General features: G+C 44.9%; 2 protein-coding genes across 2 annotated transcripts in view; one reads left to right on the forward strand and one right to left on the reverse strand.

Annotated features, from left to right (window-relative positions):
• Positions 1 to 239: 239 nt before the first annotated feature.
• Positions 240 to 4,441, reverse strand: rtn4rl2a (reticulon 4 receptor-like 2 a). Its single transcript, XM_058091671.2, has 4 exons — positions 4,288 to 4,441; positions 3,713 to 3,939; positions 3,388 to 3,621; positions 240 to 2,136 (listed from the first exon to the last, which is right to left on the reverse strand). The coding sequence occupies exons 1-4, from the start codon at positions 4,343 to 4,345 to the stop codon at positions 1,285 to 1,287; spliced, it is 1,371 nt and encodes a 456-aa protein (XP_057947654.2). The 5' UTR covers positions 4,346 to 4,441; the 3' UTR covers positions 240 to 1,284.
• A 988-nt stretch (positions 4,442 to 5,429) lies between these two features.
• Positions 5,430 to 16,135, forward strand: part of LOC131129633 (uncharacterized) — a 35,780-nt gene continuing 25,074 nt past the window's right edge. Inside the window, exon 1 of the mRNA XM_078793247.1 lies at positions 5,430 to 5,466. The gene's annotated coding sequence lies outside the window, so the exon portion shown is untranslated. The remainder of the gene's footprint in view (positions 5,467 to 16,135) is intronic.

A 16,135-nucleotide genomic window follows, 5' to 3' on the forward strand; every position in this document is an offset into this window, starting at 1 on the left:
TTTGAGTCTGGTGAAGGACTCGATAGGACCGGATAGAACTCTTTGAGCATGAAGTGATGAAGTCTGGTGAAAGACTAGATAGGACTCTTTGAGCTTGAACTGATGAAGTCTGGTGAAAGACTCGATAGGACCGGATAGGACTCTTTGAGTCTGGTGAAGGACTCGATAGGACCGGATAGGACTCTTGGAGCATGAAGTGATGAAGTCTGGTCAAAGACTAGATAGGACCGGATAGGACTCTTTGAGCATGAAGTAAAGACTCGATAGGACCGGATAGGACTCTTTGAGCATGAGGTGATAAAGTCTGGTGAAAGACCAGATAGGACTCTTTGAGCAACTTCATGAGGCCTGGTGAAAGGCTCAGAGATGGTCTAAGACAACCCGAACAGTCCAGTTGCGATGGATTCAATGCCCTGAGAATACAATGAACGTCTCTTCAAAGAAAACCCTGATGCAAATATTCATCATATCTTTTTATAAATAAGTTCATCTTTTCACATGATATCAATGTGTCACAAAAAGACATCCAATCTCAAGCTTCCTGACAGGAAGAATTCTTTCCCTAATGCAAAAACATTCCAGTACAAATGAACATAGCTGCTAATCAGAGGGTGTTTGACTTTCCGACTGCTGCTGGCTGCTTTTACTGTCCCGTGTCTTCTCCAATTTCGGTTCCTCGCTAGATGGGTCTCTTCACACGTACGTCTGTTCGCCTTCGTCACATTCCATTTTACTCCCTGAGCACATTCACAGCATAAGCGATCCGTCTTTTGCCTGGTAAGCCTTTCACATTCACACTTTTCCCTGCATCGAGAGGACCTGGACAACAACATCGATTCCAACACCCACGACAAACATACATAGTATTTACATGACACTGTAAGTGGTTACGATACCGTTGTTACTGCGCACTGTTCTCTAACAGTAGTTATTGACTACGAGCCAGGGTGCAATAATTGCACCATTGGTTTTGACTCAGTGGAGTTGATAAAGTAATGACATCATTTACTGCTGTCGAAACCTCGCCGATGTTCATGACGGACTCGGCCCTCAAAGCTGGAGGCACAGACCACCTGATCTGAGGATCACCTAGCAGCACCTGAAAAATGTAAAGCCCTGTAGGTGGTAGACTTAGAACCCTACCATGCCTCTATCTCCATCGCTGTGCACTGAGTATTAGCATACAGCAAAGCGGGCCAAGAGGGTATAGAGAGTCGAACAGGGATCTTCGCAGCCTTTAAAACAGGCTGGAAGTTAAGGGGACGGGGGGATCGGGGGTCAGATTCAGCCTAATAGCCAGTGGAGGTTGAATGTAAACACAGAACTTAGTAGCAAGAGGAATGAGGGAAAGGAGGGTGAGGTAGAGGAGGAAAACGGAGGCAGGTCGAACTCAGGTGGGCATTCAAGCTCAAAGCATCGCAGGGTGACACCTGAGTCCTCGTTGCCGTAGTTTGCCCAGTACTCTTCCTGATCAAGTTTGGGCAGCGCCAGTTCTTCCTCCCCCAGCTCATACTTGACCACCGATGTGGTCGTGGATGGGCCTTTGCCATACAAACCGGCCTTGACGGTCTCGGACGCTTTCTCAAAGACACCTTTGGTTGATGACTGGGGCTTGTTTTTGTGGAACCACCACCTGGTTTTGGTACTGAAGGTGGTCGTGGTCGAACCAGCGATGGAGCCAGGGTCGGGCAGGGGGCACAGGGCGAAGTCCATTTCACGAAGAAAGCGAAGATCCTGACCACGCCTTGTGGAGGGAGACGCACAGATGACCTCCGATGAGGAGACGCGGGCCTCGCGGAACCACTCCCACAGGGCGCGGGCTTCGCAGCCACAAGACCAGGGGTTGGAGTTGAGGCGGAGGAACTCAATGCCCTGAGTGTCCCTCAGGGTCTGACTGGGCAGCTCAGGCAGAGAATTGTTGAAGAGGAATAGCATGGTCAGGCGGCCGAGGTCGCGGAAGGCCCGGCGGTTGACCTGCCTGATGCGGTTGTCGTGCAGGAGCAAGCGGTCGAGGTTGACCAGGCCATGAAAGACGTTTTCTGAGATGGTGCGAATGCGGTTCCCATGTAGGAAAAGTTGACTCAGGTTGATCAGGTCAGAAAAGATGTCATCCTGCAGGAAGTGAAGATTGTTTTCCTACAAAAAAAGAATATCAAAATGGAACATCACAGTTGGACTCAATGTAATGACATTTGATGCAGGGAGGTTATAAGACCGCCTTGGCACTGTCTGTACTTGAGGCTCTCTTGCTAGCTAGTGGCACGATAACTATTAGCATGTTAGCATTTTAGCTAATTTACTCATGTACAAAGCCACACAGATGACATGACACTTTTGAGACTCTTTGCTTTCTTGTTAGCTGCTACCATGCTAACTCTTAGCATTTTACCATGTCAGTTTTGTTGCTAAATTCCTCATGTATTTTACGCAAGGCATTGCTCCTCAACGTTGCACAGCAGACACTGGGCCCGAGGTTCACAGCACAGGTTGCAAGCCCATCAAAATTTTCGCAGGAAACGTGTAGTTGCCGTTAGAATTAAAAAATTAGCTTCAATGCTAACATGTTAACGGCTACAATGCTACCACCTAGCAAGACACCCTCAAGTCCCAAAAGTGTTCAGCCAGACCCATAGTGTTCCTACATCATGCCATGTGTGTATTTGCCTTTAAACATGAATCTATTAACTAAAATGCTAATATGCTAATGGCCATCATGCTAGCACCTAGCAAGAGAGCCTCAAGTCCCAAAAGTGTTAAGGTCGTCCCATAGTGTCCCTACATCATGCTATGTGTGTATTTGCATTTAAACATGAATCTATTAACTAAAATGCTAATATGCTAATGGTCATCATGCTAGCACCCAGCAAGAGAGCCTCAAGTCCCAAAAGTGTTAAGGTAGTCCCATAGTATTCAGTTCAAGACAGAGCTAAGACTTATGCTTGTGCGTGTTGCTGTAAATGTGTTTCCAGTGGTTAGGGAAGCTGGAGTGTGGGCGGACAGGAAGTGACGTCAGAGGTTCAGAGTTGAGTTTGGCTTACCGTGAGTTACAGCTGTGTTAGGGATTATTGTGTCTGTGGTGAGATCATTCAAACCTGCAATAAAAGCCTGGTGCTTGTGTATCTCACGCAACAATACAATGACATTATACCGACCACAAATCATCACGTCTATGAATGCATCTTTTACATTTCGATGAAATATTTTGTATTACTTGGCTGAACTGGAAGCAAAGCGCAAAGTACTTTAAGGGTGACCACATATTTGGGAGTATTAAAATTTGATCCACTCTTGTGGTCTCACTCAAAAAATATTCCAATATTTCCTGCAACATTCAACTGTCCTGGTGGGAATTACATTCATTACCGGTTTGAGTCCAGCGCCCCCTACCTGTAGGTAGAGATAATGCAGGCTGTAGAGCTTGTGGAAAATGTCGTGCGGCAGGGCGGTGAGTCTGCAGCGGTGCATGTGGAGGCTCTGGAGCTTCTCCAGGCCGCGGAAGGCTCCCCCTTCCAGCCTGTGAAGGTTCGGGTTGTCCCCCAGGTCCAACTCCTCCAAGTCCCTCAGCTCACTGAAAGCGCCCGCCTCGATCCATGTGATGTTGTTGGAAAACAACCACAGGACCTAACAATTACAATTTACATTGTTACATATGGGAAATCATTTCAATATATATATTTTAAAATATGTTCTATATTCTTGGAACACACTTTACCTGAGTTCCGAAGCCGAATGAGCCAACTCTGAGCTCCGTGATCCGGTTGTTCTGGAGGAAAACGCGCTGCGACTCGTAAGGCACTCCAACCGGGACGGTGGTGAAGTTTTGCGCCTGGCAGCTCACGGTCATCGGGGTCGGGTAGCACACGCACGATTGCGGGCACCCTGACGCCGGACTTGGCTCGCCAAGGAGCATCCACACCGCCAACCAGAGGGAGATGCCGGCTGGAGGACAGCGGAGAGAGCGAAAGTGAGTCGGAGCTGTCCGGTGCTGAAATCAACCTCACGATGACGTCAATTTGATTTCTGTCTGATGTATAGTTCATATTATTTAGCGTGTGTGTGGTTTTTCGTGAAATGGCCACTTTGAGGTAACATTAGCGCCTTAAAACAAACGTAGACGTCCGCGTTTGCGGCTTTTACGCACAGTAATTGAAATAAATTAAATGAATTAAACGTGAATTCAACTTCATGCACATTATTTGGAACGCATGCTTTCAAAATGCACTTCCTATCATTTTCTATTCATGAGAAGCATTAATCTTTCATACACAAAACCATGCACGAACTTACTTTTGCAGTTGCGCACGATGGAGCATCGTCGGTTCCGAGAAATCGAGTAGGTTTCCATCCTAAAACCAAAGCCCAAAGCGAGTTAGCCTAGTGGGGCGAAGTAATGCCTGCTATCTCCGCTGCTGATGCTCTGGTTCCCGAGTCGGAGCGACTGAGAGAGTGCCGGCTGGTGTGAACCGTGCCTCATATATAGTCCCAGCATCCAGTTCTTGCCTACTGAGGTGCTCACCGTGGAATCTCCTACGTCACAGATGAGGGGTCATGTCGGAGTGAGGGCGGCAAAAAACGGAAAAGGGCGGGGCGTAGTGCTGGGGATTCTCTTGGGGAAGTTGACGCGCGTAAAGGCTGGTTGGATGCGTGCGCCCGCGCTGAGGGGAGGAGGAGACTCTGTTAGAGCGCACGTAGCAGAAAGACAGAGGAGGGAGGAGGAGACAAGTCGGCATGAATGGAAAGGAGGAGGGAGATGGTGATGACTGAGCTTTGTGGAGGAGCGGAGGACGGGTAGGAGAAGAGCGCACAAGTCGTTTCCTGGATGCGGCATTGTAGACTCTTATGGTCTGCTTCCGGCGCAGTACATGCCAGACGAGAAAGCTACAAGAAGAAGCTCGGATGTCTGTGAGCGAAGGAAGCCGGATGACCCCAAATTATGATTCAGACGCCGGGGAAGACTCGGTGCCAGAATGTGTCATGTTCGTATTTATTACATCAGCTACAGTTTCTGGAATAATCCACAATTGGAGGAATGACATGAAAGTCCGTTAACTTTCTATACAAGGACATGTTCGGGTGTTTTTCCCACTGTGTTACTAGCATTCATTGTGGAAAATAACATGTGCATATAACAATAATCCTTATCATACACTAAAAAATTCAATGATTTATTTGATTTGAACACTTTCATATGTTTCATTTAGTAAAAAAAGGCTGTAGAAAAACAAGTACATATGTATATTTACAAAGAGCAGCTCTAATATATGTATGTATTAGCTGATTATTAGTTATTTGGGTATTGTTATTATTATCAACATAGAAAACCTTGTAAACCTTCCAAATATTAATTAATTCCTTCATTTTCTACCGCTTTTCCTCACTCCACACAGAGATGGCCGAGGGTGGGATTGACTCCGGTCTCCGAGCTGTGAGGTCTGCGCGCTAACCACACGACCGCCGTGCAGCCTGGTAAAAAATCATTAATTAATTCATTTTCTACCGCTTATCCTCACAAGGGTCGCCTCGCGGGGGTGCTGGAGCCTATCCCAACTGTCTTCTTCGGGTGAGAGGCGGGGTACACCCTGGACTGGTGGCCAGCCAATCACAGGGCACATATAGACAAACAACCATTCACACTCACATTCATACCTATGGACAATTTGGAGTCGCTAATTAACCTAGCATGTTTTTGGAATGTGGGAGGAAACCGGAGTACCCGGAGAAAACTCGCGCACGCACGGGGAGAACATGCAAACTCCAGGGAGTGATTGAACTTGGGTCTCCTAGCTGTGAGGTGTGCGTGCTAACCACTGAACCACCATGCCACTGTTATTATATATTATTCATTCATTCATTCATTTTCTACCGCTTATCCTTACGAGGGTTGAGATGGCCGAGGCTGGGATTGAATTTGGGTCTCCTCGCTCCACTCGTCCGCCGTGCAGCCGTTATTATATATTATATGTTGGAATTTTTCATAACAAATTTCAATGCTGGTCAAACACGGATCTCACAGGAATTGAACTCAGGGCTCCAAGCTGTGAGGTCTGCGTGCTAACCACTCGACTGTATTGTTATTATTGTTGTTGTTGTCATTAAGTTCGGTCTGTACAGTACAGATAAATGAATAGATTATCAGTTTTGCTAAAGTATTTCAAATTGGGGGGGACTACTGACTTGTCAGGCGAGGCCTTGGGTTGGATTTAATGCTGCTGTCAATGGAAGACATTTGACGTTAGCATGTGTAGCATGTGACTCCTGTTCAGAGTCAGAGCTTTGAGGACGTAGAAATGGAAGCATGACATCTAAAGATGAGGTAAATCCTTAACCAAAACAACCGATGACTAAAGTGTTGTTTGTCCTCGGCCTTGGACGTCCTTTTAGTGCCCACTGACCAGCCGTTGGCTTTGTGAACGCACAGGCTTCCCTTTCACACAATCCTACATTCCCAGCTGCAACGGTGTGTGTCAGTGTTTCACAGCGTGTGAAAAACACTTGAGTGGCAGAACTTTTTTTCCGAGATGCCACCGCAGAGTGTCAGTCTCTCAGTGTTGTGTTGCCTACGCCGTTTTTGTGGGCGGCGTCCCCTTTGCGTCGTATGCTACGTGCTGTTTGTGTCAGTCCCACGCGGCACAAAGAGGCTTCCCCGGTGCACGCGTCCGTCCGTCTGTCTGTCTGTCTGTCCGTCAGCTCGTCCTCTTCTTCTGCTCCTCAGCATCACCAACGATGCGTCACGGCACCTCGGCAACATCTCGTTGTTCTCCTGCACCCTGCGGCGTGAGACGCAAAGCGAATCACACACTTTCAATCAACTTCTGCCCCCCCACCACCCCCCGGGGGTTTGTCGCTGACTGTGTCGTTGTTTCCAGTGACGTCAGCTCAAGCGGCTGCTGAGGTGGAGGTGTGGTCGTTGCCGCGGTAACCCCACACATCCTTTGACGATAAAAACACATTAACACACCTCATGAAGAAACTCTTATTGCACGTAACAAACTCTTGTATTTTACTCAGTGGTGTGCAGTCAAAGCCAGATAGGCCTTCTCTGCGGGCCTAACCACTACCATAGCCATGGAACTACAGTGTATTCATTTACAGTAAACACTAGCAATATTGCAGTTCGATTACCACTCCCTCCTCTTAATTAACAAAGACGTATTTATGTGTTTTTTCAACCCACTTTTCACACATCTTTCATATTTTTTTGCACAAGAGGTAAAAAGGAGGTGATGATGCAACTGCATAACAAAAGAGATCATGTTTGGTGCAGTTTTAAGCAGTCTTAAGCAATCTTGAGCAAAGTTTTAAGCAATCTTTCCCATGGAAATACACTGCTGTGGACAAGTTACCAAGTGTTCGATACTCTTTATGAGGAGTCTTTATTTGTCTGTTGACAAATTCCTTCATTCATTCATTCATTTTCTACCGCTTTTCCTCACGAGGGTTGCGGGGGTGCTGGAGCCTATTCCAGCTGTCCACCCTGGACTGGTGGCCAGCCAATCACAGGGCACATATAGACAAACAACCATTCACACTCACATTCACACCCACTGTGCAGCCATTATTATATATTATATCTTGGAATTTTTCATGACAAATTTCAATGCTGGCCAAACACGGATCTCACAGTCTCTGCATAATCTGTCGGTGTCAATCAGTGCCAGTCAAACAGCGTACCTGTTGTGGCTGATGTTTACGTGCGTTACATCAGATGCTCAGTGATCTACTGTGTCAACAAGCGGAGGCAGTACTGGCTTCCGAAGCTGAAAGTGATATAGTGCCAGATGACAGTGCTTGTTCTGTAAATGTTTATACAAAAAAAGGTGTGTTTATGGCGCTTTAGCTAGCATAGGCTACACAGTTCCAAAAATGCCAGATGAATTTGTCAACAGGCGGCACGGCGGTCGAGTGGTTAGCGTGCAGACCTCACAGTTAGGAGACCAGGGTTCAATTCCACCCTTGAGTTTCCATGTTCTCCCCGTGCATGCGTGGGTTTTTTTCCAGGTACTCCGGTTTCCTCCCACATTCCGAAGACAGCTGGGATAGGCTCCAGCACCCCCGCGACCCTCATGAGGATAAACGGTAGAAAATGAATAATAATACATTTTACTTGTATAGCGCTTTTCAGAGTACACAAAGATGCTTTACAGCAGGGGTGGGCAAACTACGGCCCGGGGGCCACATGTGGCCCACCAAGTGTTTGAATCCGGCCCACCAGTTGCTTTTGAATGAATGAATGAATATAATAACATTCATTCATTCATTCATTTTCTACTGCTTTTTTTTCCAATGAGGGTCGCAGGGGGTGCTGGAGCCTATCCCAGCTGTCTTTGGGCGAGAGGCGGGGTACACCCTAGACTGGTCGGTAGCCAATCACAGGGCATATAATAACATATCTTGTGGAAATAATGTGTATTATGTTTGTTTCCATCTGCATCAGTGCTTGGTGTTTCCCAGGTTAGAGTATAGAATGATAATGGGAGAAGGATACATGGTGCGTTCAAGGACCGTCAAACAAGCATGCATATTGCAGCCTTTCAGATGTTTTTGGAAGACCCGTGTAACTGGGATTTCCTGCAAAACCAAAAACACAATCCAGTTTTGACTACATCACAGTCAGGAAAAAAAACATACCCCCGCCCCTTCAAGCCCCGCCTCCTTATCTTATCTTACCAAACTTTCAACCACTGATTCTGTCATCCTTCATAGCGTCATGGAATTTGACTTCTGACTTGTAATACTTTTCCGTTTTTTGTCCCAGTTTTCCTGTGTCATGCATCTTCGGTGATAAATAGTCCACAAAGACGCTTGTGCCTCGTCAAAGACGTCTCGTTCGCCTCCTCTCGCTTTGCTCTTTGTTTTGTAATAGCGCCCCCCCCCTGCCTTTTGTCTTTCGATTGTTCTGCTCCTCTGTGTCATCACTTCCGAAAACATGTGCCGCTGCTTTGACACAATGCTTGCCGGAGTGACGTCCAACCAGTCACATTTTCTCTGTTAATGTTACATTTTTTAAAAGGGTGGTCATATATGGACTCTCTGGCAGAACAGTGAACGTTCTAGAAGGGTTCGAATAAATGTCTTATTATTAGAACACCAGCCACGATTGGCCTTTGGGGGGTCAATTAGGCTTTGAAATATGATGAATAATTATTGAATATAATTAGACTAGCATGGCAGAATCCCTTTGGTGCTTATCTGTGTAGTTGGCACATGTTCTCCCGCATCCCCAAACTAAGCATGCTAGGCTAATTTTAGACTCTAAATTGTCTTTTGCCGTTAATGCGAATGATTGCTTGTTTGAGTGTATGTGCTCTGTGATTGGCCTGGGGTAGGCTCCATCTTATCCAAGGGATCACTTTGAGCCAAAAATGATATCTAAGTTCTCAGTCTTCATTAAAGGTAAAAAACAATGCAATTTTTATTTGGTAGGGCTGTACCCCGCAACCCTAGTGAGGATAAGTGGCATAAAAAATGGATGGATAGATGGATGGATGGATTAGGGCGAGAGTTAGGGTCAGGGTCGGTAGGGATAGGGGTTAATGTAAGGGGAAAGGGTAAGGGTCAGGGCTCAGGGTCCGGGTCAGTGTAAGGGTTAGGGTAAGGGTTTTATGATGGCTATGAATGCTAGCTTTCAGAGTGTCCGACTCACTGTGACCAAGTTGGACCTCCTTATATGGGCGTGCCCGGTACAAGCAGTCCAAGCCAGTGGAACCAATAACAGCAGAGTGGACATGCCCGGAGGCAGGGTATGGGTGGAATAAATGAAAACAGACCGTTTCGGAAAGTCAAGGAAATAGAGCTGGAATAGGTGCAGATTCTGGAAGATCTAAACAGCTTTCTGTGCGGGTTATTGTGTGTCGCTGCTTTATAGGAGTCCACGACTCGATGGATGGATGGATGGATTGGGGTTAGAGTTAGGGTCAGGGTTAGTAGGGATAAGGGTAAAGATAAGGGTCAGGGTCAGGGTCAGGGTCAGGATCAGGGTCAGGGTCAGGGTAAGGGTTTTATGATGGCTATGAACGCTAGGTTTCAGAGCGTCCGACTCACTGTGACGTCACATCAAGTGGGACTTCCTTATATGGGCGTGCCCGGTAAAGGCTGTCCAAGCCCAGTGGAACCAATTACAGCGGAGTGGGCGTGCCCGGAGACAGGGTGCGGGTGGAATAATTGAAAGCAGACCGTTTGGGAAAATCAAGGAAATACAGCTGGAATAGGTGCAGATTCTGGAAGATCTAGACAGCTTTCTGTGCGGGTTATTGTGTGTCGCTGCTCTATAGGAGTCCACGACTCGATGGAAGGATTAGGGTTAGAGTTAGGGTCAGGGTTAGTAGGGATAAGGGTAAAGGTAAGGATCAGGGTCAGGGTTAGGGTTTTATGATGGCTCTGAACGCTAGGTTTCAGAGCGTCCAACTCACTGTGACATCACATCGAGTCAGACTTCCTTATATGGGCATGCCCGGTACAAGCCGTACAAGCCCAGTGGAACCAATCACAGCAGAGTGGGCGTGCCCGGAGGCAGGGTGTGGGTGGAATAAATGAAAACAAACCAAATACAGCTGGAATAGGTGCAGATTCTGGAAGATCTAAACAGCTTTCTATGCGGGTTATTGTGTGTCGCTGCTCTATAGGAGTCCACGACTCAATACAAATGGCTGAAAAAGAGCATAATAGGTCCCGTTCAAGTACTTGCGCAATAAGAAAAGGTAAACAACAGGCATGAACTAGCAACTAAAAACAGCACTGAGTCTTCCCGTAGACTCCTTCTCCTGGTATGTATCCTCAACCCCGAATGACAATTCAGTCCCGTCTTTATTACCAACCCTCAGCCAAGAACTCATGCGTGACACAGATGAACACGTCATGTGACGAAGGAAGTAAACGTCTGGGTGAAAGACAGGCTGAAGTGTGAGGGAGAAAATATCACATGCAGACACACATACGTGTATAGTCTTAGTCTTGCCTGTCAAAATGAATGAAACACCTGTCCACAGCTGTTTTTTCCACCCATAGACCCACTATGTCCAAAAAAGAAGTAAAAGCACAATCATCTTCTCCTTGTCCTGTTCCCTGCCATCCATCATCCCGGCCGCTCACGCCTACTTGCTTGTATGAGCAGAGAGACGAGGCGGCACACATCAATCTTACGTCACTCATCAGTCAGTCTCTGACTTTTCAGAGCATGAACATCAACAGGGTTTGACGCACAGCAGCCGTCAGGAAAAGGGAAGGCCAACCAGTGCAGGACGTCTGACGTCCTTCCACGTTGGACGTATGTTTTCAGACATCTTTCCCCCAACGTACTTTACATTCATTACCCTAAAGTTGTGACTAGAAGTCCCGACTCCCACTACAGTTGCTTAAAAATGATGGCTATTTTGTGGTAGAATGCATAACATACCAGAATACATGTGATATGTAGTATTTTGGTCACTAGGTGGCAGTAATGGCACAAAAAAATTACAATTACATTAACATAATAGTTTTTTTTAGAGGATTTCCTCGCATTCCATGTGGAAGTGGTCAGTGTTTGACTTCTTAAATTCAGAAGAAATGAATAAATTTGAGTCTAACATACTAGCTTGCTAGCTAAGCGCCATCTTTTTGTAGTTAAATACAATTTTATATTGAAATAAGAGAAGATAAGTCGTTCATTAATTTTCTACGGCTTATCCTCATAAGGGTTGCAGGCATGCTAGAGCCTATCCCAGACTGGTGGCCAGCCATTCACTAAAATTAAAATTAAAATTAAAATTAAAATTAAAATTAAAATTAAAATTAAAATTAAAATTAAAATTAAAATTAAAATTAAAATTAAAATTAAAATTAAAATTAAAATTAAAATTAAAATTAAAATTAAAATTAAATAGTATTATAATATTCATTCATTTTCGACCACTTTTCCTAACGAGGGTCGCGGGGGTGCTGTAGCCTATTCCAGCTGGCGAAAGGTGGGATGCACCCTGGACTGGTGGCCAGCCAATCACAGGGCACATATAGACAAACAACCATTCACACTCACATTCATACCTATGGACAATTTGGAGTCGCTAATTAACCTAGCATGTTTTTGGAATGTGGGAGGAAACCGGAGTACCCGGAGAAAACCCACGCATGCACGGGGAGAACATGCAAACTCCACACAGAGATGCCCGAAGATGGAATCAAACCCATGTCTCCTAGCTGTGTGGCCTGTGTGCTAACCACTCTTCACTTACAGCCATAAGACAAGACACATAGATTCCCTTGTTGTTGTGCTCAGGTTCTGGACAGCATGGGCGGACTTACCATTAAACAAACACAGGCCATTGCCTACGGCGCTGAGATTTCCTGGGGCCCAAAAATGTGTCATAAAAAAATTTCCTTCAATTTATAGCACATATTAATGTGTGCAATCGATTGTGAGCTTTCCATAGAATAACGACATGAACGGAGTGAGCTTTTTGTCAGTCATGCCGCATCTTTGTGTCAGTGGGTGGAGGCTGGGCCGCTAGCATACACACTGAGTGTAGAAGAGTAATGTAATGTAGTAGAAATTATATTAGTAGATGTCGATATTTTTTGTTTTTATAAACAAAACATCTTGTCTCGTCTCATGGTTTCACTTCAATAAGAAGTAGCACCTTACATCTTGCATAACATCAAAAGGAATGAACTGATTAATTATATTGATTGTTATTTGAAAACACACAATCATACAAGTGAGTATCATTGGTTTCCCTCAATCACTACGTATAAACCTCCTCCAATCAAATCGCTCCTGCTCTGATTGAGCCTCCTCTATCTTATTATCACCGTAATTGCTGCTTTCCTTCTGCAGCCACGCTTCCAGTGGCGCTTCAGTGACCTGACCCCCCCCCCCCCCCCCCACTCATAATCAGCAAACATTGGAAGTGAGAGTGCCGTGGATACTCCGGCATCCATTGGTCTTTCTAAGATATCCCACTTTTCCCAGTGTGGTGACATCAGATCCAAGTCTAGAAATAAGAGCAGCCATGTTGCTGTCCTCCACTCATGTTCCATCCATATGTATACCAGTCTGCTGTGTGTGTGTGTGTGTGTGTGTGTCCTCGGTGCTGACGTCAATGCTCCTCCACTCCAGATTTAACCACATAGAGAAGATCTCAGTTCCCCGTAGGAGTCTTTGAGGTCTATTTATAGAATGAAATGAACTAGGAGCGTGAATGGAAGGTGAGGTTCTTCTTTATTACTGGGAAGATGGGGAGCATGACACTTTTTGATCAGTCCAGTGGTCCGTTGAGTCAAAGCTGAAGACATAAGATAAGATATGCCTTTATTCGTCCCTCAGTGGGGAAATTTGCAAGAGAACAGAAACAGTTAAGCAGTACAAAATACACAATATAAAGAATAAACAATATAAACAACCCAAGTATTAACAAAATCAACAATTTTACTCAGAGTTATATACAAATACAATATGCAGACAATATGAAACGAGACGAAATATATGACCATATATATTGCATTTAGAGCATGGGTCTCAAACACGCAGTCCGCGGGCCAAATGTGGCCCGCAGGACACTAGTCTGAGGCCCTCGCCTTGATATGAAAGTTTAATGTTAGTGCGGCCCGCGCAAGTTTGATATGGATGCTGTATGGTATCATGTACCCAGAAAAAAGTATTACGTTTGATTAATGTTCATGTTAAAGGTTAAATCACTGTTAATAGTTATCCTCCCTATCCGTGTGGAAGTGGTCAGTTTTTGGCTTTTTAAGTTTAAAGGAAATAACTTGGAGGCTACCATTTAGGTCGCTAGCTCTCTAGTTTGCGAGTTAGCATGTGTCTCAAGACCCTGCAGTTGCGCAATATGTTGTAAATAAAAAGAGTATAAACGGCAAATAATAAAAACTTCAGAAACCACATATAGTTGGTGGGTAGACAAATTATTTTTTTCAGATTAAAATGACAAAACACGACTATAGTCACATTTATACTCTTCTCATTCACAACATATTGCGCAACTGCAGGGTCTTGAGACACATGCTAACTCGCAAACTAGAGAGCTAGCGACCTAAACGGTAGCCTTCAAGTTATTTCCTTTAAACTTAAATAGCCAAAAACTTACCACTTCCACACGGATAGGGAGGATAACTATTAACAGTTATTTAACCTTTAACATGAACATGAATCAAACGTAATAATTTTTTCTGGGTACATGATATCATACAGCATCCATATCAAACTTTAACATTAAACTTTCATATCAAGGTGGGGGCCTCAAACTAGTGCCGCATGTTTGAGACCCCTGATTTAGAGCCTTAATATTGCACGTGGAGGTTGATCGGATATTGCACAGTGAATGGAGTCTGGAGTAACTATACTGATTATAAAAAAAGTATTACACAGATGTACATAGTGTAATAGTGTATACTGTATAGTATACATAGGTCATATAGTATACATAGATGGATGGATGGATAGATGGATGGCGATATATTGAGGCAGGCAAAATTACTGAGTTCATTTGAAGAACAAATTCCAATACCTGCATAACGAAGCGGTGTGGCCTTTGCTTTCACCTCTCAACGCCAACAATCCAAGCGCTGACGTTCTTCACACCCTGAAATTCACCTCCAACACTTCCAGCAGCTGTGATCATGCAGCTGCGTTTCTCACTCGGAGAATGACGTTGTTAAAGTTCTACATCCTGAGTTTGTGATGATTTCATCCTGGCAGGGTGTTCAGACGTGTCTATTGGAAGCGTATCAGACACTTTTGGAAGGAATCGTTATCATGTTGCTCGTCAACCAACTCATCAAGTTCTGCTCTACTGTGTTATTATTCTTATTAATAAAAATAGGAATTTCACCGCTTTTTATTGACATAAAATGTAAGGTTGAAAGGGCTAATATCATCCGTCGTCATGGTGCTCAATTTCCACAGCTTTACATCTCCACCACCTCCATCAACTCCAACATCTACTCCAACCTCACCGACAGCTTAACTGGCATCAAAACCTGGATGGAACACAATTTCCTCAAACTTAACAGTGACAAAACAGATATTATCATTGGTCCCGAAAACATCAAAACATCCACCCATAACTTCTGTCTCAAACTCCACAGTGCCACCCAGTGCCATTCCTGACAACAATACCTAATACAGACGTCCGGGCTTATCTGCAGTCCCTGTATGCCTACAAGTAAGCGGGTCTTATTACAGCGCAGTTGCAAAAAAAGCAACCTTCCTTTCCCTGCCCGGCCTTTTATACACTCGAGGCTGGAGTCCTGAGGCTGGAGTCCTGGACCAGTTTTCGTCACTGCCCTTGCTTGAACCGCTTTCATGGTGTTTCTGCTTTCGTTTGTTCGCAGGGGCATCAAGGCATCTATCTTTTCCTTTGTTTGCAAAGCAAGCTGTCATATGCGTACCCACCCCGTTTTTAGCCTTGTTTTAGCTCTGAATGAAGACAGCTGGGATAGGCTCCAGCAGCCCCCGCAACCCTCGTGAGGAGAAAGCGGTAGAAAATGAATGAATGAATGAATGAATGTATGGATATTGTATGGATATATTTCTCTACTGTAAAGCGTCTTTGAGTACTCTGAAAAACACTATACAAATAAAATGTATTATTATTATTATTAATTTCTACTATAAGAAAAAGGGTCCATTTAAATCAGACTGGTCTCTCGCTTGTCCCAGCGGTCGTCATGTTGCAATTTCAAATAATGACCATCAGCCTCACTTTTAAACAGCACATATAATTGTTCGCTGCTGCAGTTGTGGCGTCACCAGGACACTCATTGAGAAGAAAAGCAATAAACCAGGAGAAGCAATAACACGGCCGCTCCACCCCGGGAGATTCGGATTGTTTGCAGGAATTACGTTGGCGTCATCTGTCATTGTCGGGCGAAATGTTGCGGTGGGTGTTGCAAGAACGGGAGATAAGAGCAGTACCAACATACAAATCATTCACTTTGGATTTTCATGGCAAGCAAAGGTCCGCTCACATTTTATGGGAAGAGAAAATTCATGAATATTGTTGTTTTTTGGCTTATCGTTTTTCCCAAAAAGACTTCAATTGAGGTCCAGTTGGAAGCTATAATAACTTTATTCATTTGTTCATTTTTTACCGCTTATCCTCACGAGGGTCGCAGGGGTTGCTGGAGCCTATCCCAGCTGTCT

Source organism: Doryrhamphus excisus, linkage group LG9 (genome assembly GCF_037039965.1).
Source record: "Doryrhamphus excisus strain RoL-2023G ecotype Guam linkage group LG9, RoL_Dexc_Guam_v1.1, whole genome shotgun sequence".
Classification (NCBI taxonomy): Eukaryota; Metazoa; Chordata; class Actinopteri; order Syngnathiformes; family Syngnathidae; genus Doryrhamphus; species Doryrhamphus excisus.

Excerpts from the sequence above, each read along its gene's own strand:
- rtn4rl2a (XM_058091671.2), bottom strand. The coding sequence starts at position 4,345 with ATGGAAACCTACTCGATTTCTCGGAACCGACGATGCTCCATCGTGCGC. Across the intron at positions 3,622-3,712 it reads CATTCGGCTTCGGAACTCAG|GTCCTGTGGTTGTTTTCCAA; the intron begins GTAAAGTGTGTT and ends TGTAATTGTTAG. Across the intron at positions 2,137-3,387 it reads TGCATTATCTCTACCTACAG|GAAAACAATCTTCACTTCCT; the intron begins GTAGGGGGCGCT and ends CTTTTTTTGTAG.